General features: G+C 49.6%; 1 protein-coding gene across 1 annotated transcript in view; it reads left to right on the top strand.

The window, feature by feature from the left end:
* The first annotated feature begins 1,701 nt into the window (after window positions 1-1,701).
* Window positions 1,702-6,653, top strand: part of PFKFB3 (6-phosphofructo-2-kinase/fructose-2,6-biphosphatase 3) — a 44,258-nt gene continuing 39,306 nt past the window's right edge. Inside the window, exon 1 of the mRNA XM_054292429.1 lies at window positions 1,702-1,781. Coding sequence (XP_054148404.1) covers window positions 1,766-1,781 — 16 coding nt within the window. The 5' untranslated portion in view covers window positions 1,702-1,765. The remainder of the gene's footprint in view (window positions 1,782-6,653) is intronic.

The raw sequence follows: 6,653 nt of genomic DNA, 5'->3' as shown, positions 1-6,653 counted from the left end.
GCCTGGCACCACAGAGATTGCCTGAGGTGCTTTCTGTGGGTGAAACCCAATAATATCTGATCTAGGGAATGACACTGTGACTACTGTGATGGCCTTGGCTGGAGCTTGGGAGCTGGTTTCTAGAATTTTCTGGGAAATGGAAAGCAGATCCATTGGTGTGGGCACCAAGGATGGTCCCATCTGGGATCTTTGTAGGTCAATGCACAGAAAAACTGGAGCAAATCCCAGGGCAAGGACCAGATGACAGAAGAATCTTAATGGAGACCTGAACCATCATCCTCTAATACAACTACAAAACTCTGGGATGCTCCTGCTGGGAAGGTTTTGGAGCTGAGGTGGCATTGTCCAAGCAAGAACAATGCTGGAAAAAAACCATCTGAGGAGTTGAGCCCATTCCAAGACGGGCAGGCCCTGAGCAGGATGTTATGGACAGCAAACTTGGACATGAGCATCCAGACAGGGATTTTCATGGATAAGCCACTCATTTTGGGTCTAACCCTGAGTATATTGCATTAAGTTTTTCTTTTTCTAAGCCCTGGAATCATGTGCTGGAAATATCCTTCTGGAGATGAACTGCTAATCCACACTTATCCTGGGAAATAAAACTGTAAAAATCTGGTTTTGTAGAGATTTGAAAGCTCGTCACCCCAAGGAATTTCACTCGTTTGCCAGAGCAGAGGATTGGGCTGGAGTTGAGGTGGATGAGAACTCCTGGGTCTTGCTTTTTTTTTTTTTTTTCCTTTTTTTCCTAATTTTTTTCCTTCCTCCCCATTTTCCCCTTTTTCTCCCTTTCCCCCCACTCCTTTCCTCCCCCTATTTTTCCCTATTTTTTCCCAATTTTTCCATTTTTTTTCTTCCCCCCACCTTTTGCAAATTTACCCTTTCCCCCACCTTTTCTTCCCTACTTTTCCCCCCTATTTTCCCACATTTTTTCACCTTTTCCCCATTTCTGCTCCCTTTTCCCCCCTATTTTCCTGGTCTTCCCCCCTTTTTTCCCAATTCTCCCCTTTTTTTTTTTCATTTCCCCCCCTTTTCCCCCTATTTTTTCCTAATTTTTCCCTTATCTCCTCTTTCTTTCCCATTTTTTTTCCTCAACTGCCCTGGTGCTGTTCCAAAGCTCCTGGCTCACCCCAGCCCAGGGATGCCACCAAGGGTGTTTGCTCATCCTCAGGATCCAGCACAGCAGGGTCTGAACTCCCAGTGCCCTGTGCAAGGGCAGAGATGCGAACAGGGGGATCTGAGTTTGTGACCCCCTTGTTTCTGAAGCAGCTGGGCTTTCCCAGTTCGTCCCACAGAGAAGATGGGATTGGTGCTCTGAAGACCTCAGAAATTTGCATAAGTGATGCAGGAGGCCAAAATTCCACCATCACACCCACATCCATTACACACAGTTCTGTGCTGCTCCTACCAAAAAACCCCACCACAAATCAACTCAAAAACCCTTTCCCAGTGTCTTCCACCCCTTTCTAAGGCAATCAGCTCCCTGTCACCTCCCTCCCATCTCTGCTGTCTCCGGGAAGCGAAGGGTTAAAAGCTCTGAAACTGCAAGAACTTCCTCCCTTCTGCAGTGCCACCCTCGGAATGACGCTGGTTTCTGCCGGGCTTTGCCCAAATATGTCCGTTTCCTCCTGAAACACGGAGGAGGAAGGAAAGAAAGAGAGATACAGAGGAAATATATATATTATTTTTTGTGTTTTTATCTAAGAGAAGGCGTCCGCGTCCGGGGAACCCAGGCGTCCGAGCCAGCCCTGCCTCCTCCCGCTCCATGCCGTTCCGCAAAGGTAGGGATGGAGGGGTGGGCAGCATCCCGGGAGGCTCGCACAGGGACCACCCGGGCATCCAGGGACCACCGTGGCATGCAGGGATTGCCTGGGCATCCAGAGATTACCTGAGCATGCAGGGACCACCTGGGCATGCAAGGATTGCCTGGGCATGCAGGGGTGGCTCCTGCAGGGTGGGCGATGGGAGCCCCGGGCTGTGCCCGGCTTTGGGGCAGGATGGATGGGGACACCCCTGAGGTGGTGCGGGTGCGCTCTGTGCAGCCTGAAAAGGGCGGCTCTGCCCTCTCCGCCTTCCCCGTGGGGTTTTCCGTCTGTGTCCTCCCTCAGGGGCTGGGGACGGAGGGCAGCGTGTGTTTCTGGCCAGGGGATGCAGCTGAGAACCGGCAGCCTGCGGGCATTTGTGTCCTTGGGAGGGGCTGGAAGGAGAGACAGGGCAGGTAAACAGCCCTCACCTTCCATGCCTCAGATCTGCACCCCAAACCATCCCTTTTCCACAGAAATCCCCACTCTCCACCCCCCTGGCTTGGCAGTTCGGGCAAGAAGCATCAAATATGAGATCTAAAGCCCTGCTGGTGCTCCTGTGCTGCTGTGGAGGAGTTTCCATCCTCTCCGGGCTGCTGTGAGGCAGAGACTCTGAAATGTCACCTCCTCCGCTTCCCAGAGAGAATCGGTGGGACACAGAGCGGGGATGCTTAGGGTGGTTTCTTTTGGAGAAATGGAAGGGTAAAGCCTTCTCCAGGAGGCAGACAAGCCAGGGGAGGCAGGGTTAACTCGGGATGTGCAAGGACACGGGCGGAATGTCCTGCCCAGCATCGCACACAGGTGCTCCGGCCGGCGGGGGCAGGGACAGGGGTGTCACACACTGGCGCTGGCACATCGCAAAGCAGCAGGGAGGGGATGGGACCGGCGGGGAGAGGCTGGGTTTGTGTTTTGGAGGATGTTCCGGGGGTGCCCGCAGGCGGGGAGAGGCTGGGTTTGTGTTTTGGAGGATGTACGGGGGTGCCCGCAGTGATGCTCGTAGAGCCGGCAAGGTTTGTGCTGCCTTTGGAGGGTGAGCACAGCGTGATGTGCTTCACACCCTCGCAGCTCGATTGCAGGGCTCTGCTTAATTCTAGGTGATAAGTGGATTAATTGGGAGCAGAGGGAGAGATGCTGGGGAGGAAAGAGCGTGTGAGGCTCTAGAAGAGCGGAGCTGGGGAGCAGAGAGGGACTGGGGGTATTTGTCCTGTGTTTTGGGCAGCTCCGTGGCCCTGCTGGGGTGGAATGAAGGGCAGGGCTCCAGCACTTGGGGACACACGGCGGGTTTGCAGCAATTGATGCTTTTCCATGCAGAGCTGCCCGGCACGCCTGGATCGGGTGTTTTGGGACACCGTGCTGTGGTTGCCATCTCTGCTGGATTTATGGGGCACAGCTGACCCGCAGATGTTCGGCAGGTCTGTCCTGCAGCCCTTGTGGCACCGTGGCAGCCGTGTCTGCCTCCAAACTTCCTCTAGAGGTCAACCTTGAAATGCCAGAGCGGCTCTCGGCAGCTCCGTGTGTCAGCCTGCAGCTCCAAGGGGGCAGAGAGGCCGTGTGGATAAGTTTTATCCATTGCTGGTGTGTTTAGGAATAATTTTGTCACCACAAGAGTTGTCAAGTATTGTATTTGAGGAGTCCCCAGACGAGGGGAGGAATGATGAATCTGACTCCATGTTCTCCAAAAGCTAATTTATTATTTTATCTACTATATCATATTAAAGAATACTATACTAAAGAATACAGAAAGGATACTTACAGAAGGCTAAAAAGATAATAATGAAAACTCGTGACTCTTTCCAGAGATCTGACACAGCTTGGCACTCATTGGCCAATGAGTCAAAATAATTCACTTGAAACCAATGAACAATCACCTGTGGGTAAACAATCTCCAAACACATTCCACATGTGAGCAAAACACAGGAGAAGCAAATGAGATAATATTGTTTCCTTTTTCTCTGAGGCTTCTGTACTTCCCAGGAGGGAAATCCTGGGTGAAGGGATTTTTCAGGAAATGTGGATGCCACAGTCAAGCGCTGGAAAAGCAGTGCCTGGGGGAGCAGGGGAGTCACCACCCATGGAGGGATTTAAGAAATGCAGATGTGGCACTTGGGGACATGGTTTAGTGGTGGCTTGGCAGTGCTGTGACCTGGCTGCAGCCTTCAACCTCAGCTCAGAGCATCCCCACAGCACCAGCCCTGCCTGGAGCACTGCTCAGTGGCTGCTGCTGGGCTCCCAGGGACACATCCACAAGCCACCAAGGCAGGAGGGCTGTGGAGAGCTTGGCCTTGTGGCTGCCCTTCAAAAGCTGCCCACAGCAAGCTGTGCATGTGCTGAGTGTGCAGGTGGGTGTGAAGATATTTTCCTTCTAGTTCAGTTTGGTGCATAAAAATCCTTGCTCAGGGAGGTGGCTTCAGCTGGGTTGGGATCTGGCTGTGTTCCTGGGGACCCCAGGCAGCTTGGCAAGGAGGCTGAGCCTTTACTCCAGGAGCCTTTTGGGAACAGCATTGTCGCAGACATCTTTTCATTAAAAATCATTTCCTTAGGATTTTTTCCTCCTGAGAAGCTGAGAGGCCTCAGGAACAAAATGTAAACAATGATTATCTGCTGCTGTGGAATGCAACAGGTGCATCTGTGATTGGTCTCATGTGGCTGTTTCTAATTAATGGCCAATCACAGTCAGCTGGCTCGGACAGAGAGCTGAGCCACAAACCTTTGTTATCATTCTTTCCTTTCTATTCTTAGCTTAGCTAGCCTTCTGGTGAAACCTTTCCTTCAATTCTTTAGTACAGTTTTAATGTAATATATATAATAAAATAATAAATCAAGCCTTGTGAAACATGGAGTCAGATCTCTGTCTCTTCCTTTAACATAAGACCGCTTTGAACATGGTCACACAGCATCTCACCTCAGGGCTGATCCAGGCTGCAAAGAGGAGGCTCTGCCCAAGGCTGCTGCTCTGCAGACCCTCTTGAGGCCCAAGGACACTTTGGGATGAGCATTTTGGAGGCTCTCAGCTGTCTTTGCACCTCGCTGTGTGTGGAAATGGAGCATCCTGTAGTGGAACATGCAAACTCCACCCCTGTTCTGGCTGGTTTCTCACTGCTTGCAGCTTTGGCATCCCTTTCCTGTGCCCCCCAAGAAGTCTGTGTGAAATCCCTGTTGCCTTGGCTCTGTTCTGCCTCCTTTCTCCTCGGGCATCTCAGCCAGTGGCATTGCCACAGGATCTGCACTCCCTGCCTGTGTCACAGCTGCCATTTAGCTGAGTTCAAGGCATTTGGCAGTTTCAGATATTAAAGAAAGGTATTACTAAGAGGGATGCTCAAGCACAGCCAGGAGGAACGACCTCAAGGCATTTGGCAGTTTCAGATATTAAAGAAAGGTATGTCTAGCAGGGCTGCTCAAGCACAGCCAGGAGGAACGAGCTGAGGACAGAAATTGATTTCTCCCAGCATTGCTGCATCAGCTGGGAGCACGGAGAGAGCCCTGATCCCCAGGCAGTGCCACCGCCCTGGCACTGTGGCTGCTGCTCTGCTATCAGGAGGTGCTGGGAGCTTTCACCCAAAGTGCCCTTCCTGAAAAATGTGATTTAATTACTGCAGCTGACGCGAGGGAGCCTGGGAGTGTGCAGGTGATAAGCTGGCAGGGCACTGCCAGCCAGCAGGACATTTGTCATCTGTCAAAGGACAAATGAAACCCCTGTGCTGCTGGCTGGGAAGGAGCTGGAGATAAGAGTGAAAGGCAGTGAGCAGGGAATGAACACAGGATGATAGAAGCATGGAACAGTCTGGGTTGGGAAGGATGTAAAAGATCACTCAGTTCCAAACCCTCTGACAAGGCAAGAACTTCTTGTGCTCAGTGAGGTTACTCAAAGTCCACTCCAGCCTCACCTTGAACACTTCCAGGAATGGGGCATCCACCACCTCTCTGAGCAACCTGTGCCTGGGTCTCACCACCCTCATAATAAAAAATTTCTTCCTTAAATAAATAAATTCAGATATATAAAAATTTTTATATATAAAATACATACATATAAATTATATATATATATAAAATATAAATAAGATATATATTATATATATTATTTATAGAAAAATTCTTCCTTATATAAATAAATTTATATATATATAAGTTTCATATATAAAACATAAATTATATATCAATAATATATGTTATATATAATTTTATATTTATATATAATATATAAATATAAATTATATGTAACAATAAATTATATATAATATAAATTTTTATATATATTATATTTTATATATATATGTATATATAATTTATATATATAAATTTCTTCCTTATATAAATCAACCCTCTTTCACTTTGAAACCATCACCCCTTGTCCTATTGCAACACACCCTGCTAAAAATCTGTCCCCTTTAAAAATTGGTTCCCTTCAGGCACTGGAAGGGGCTCTGAGATCTGCCCAAAGCCTTCTCAAGGCTGAACATCTCATCTCTCTCAGTCTGTATCTCATCACTTTGGGAGGGTTTCTGGGTTGCTGGCAATGCCCTGCAGTCCCAAATGCTGCTGCCTTTGTCACCCATCACTCCTTGATGCCGTGGCTTCCTGGCAGCCCTGGAAAAGGTTTTATCCAGGATTTCCTGTCAGAGGCACTGGGCAGGATTTTTAAGGTCTGATGGATGCAGAGAAGCCATGTGAGGAGTCGGGAGCTGCCTGGGGGGGTCCTGCCAGCTGCAGCTCCCTGGTGACAGTGACACCGTGGGTGTCTGCTCAAGGAGCAGGGAGGGAACGTGTGGCAGAACTGGCCCTGGCTCCCCTGACTCACAGGCCCGTGCCTGAGTCAAACCAGCACCTTGTTTTCACTGAACACCTTCCCTGGAA

This window comes from Melozone crissalis, unplaced genomic scaffold (assembly GCF_028551555.1).
Source record: "Melozone crissalis strain CALT ecotype California unplaced genomic scaffold, PUWL_Pcris_2 ptg000110l_1, whole genome shotgun sequence".
Classification (NCBI taxonomy): Eukaryota; Metazoa; Chordata; class Aves; order Passeriformes; family Passerellidae; genus Melozone; species Melozone crissalis.
The sequence above is the reverse complement of the archived record's forward strand: the minus strand, read 5'-3'. Positions and strand labels throughout refer to the sequence as shown.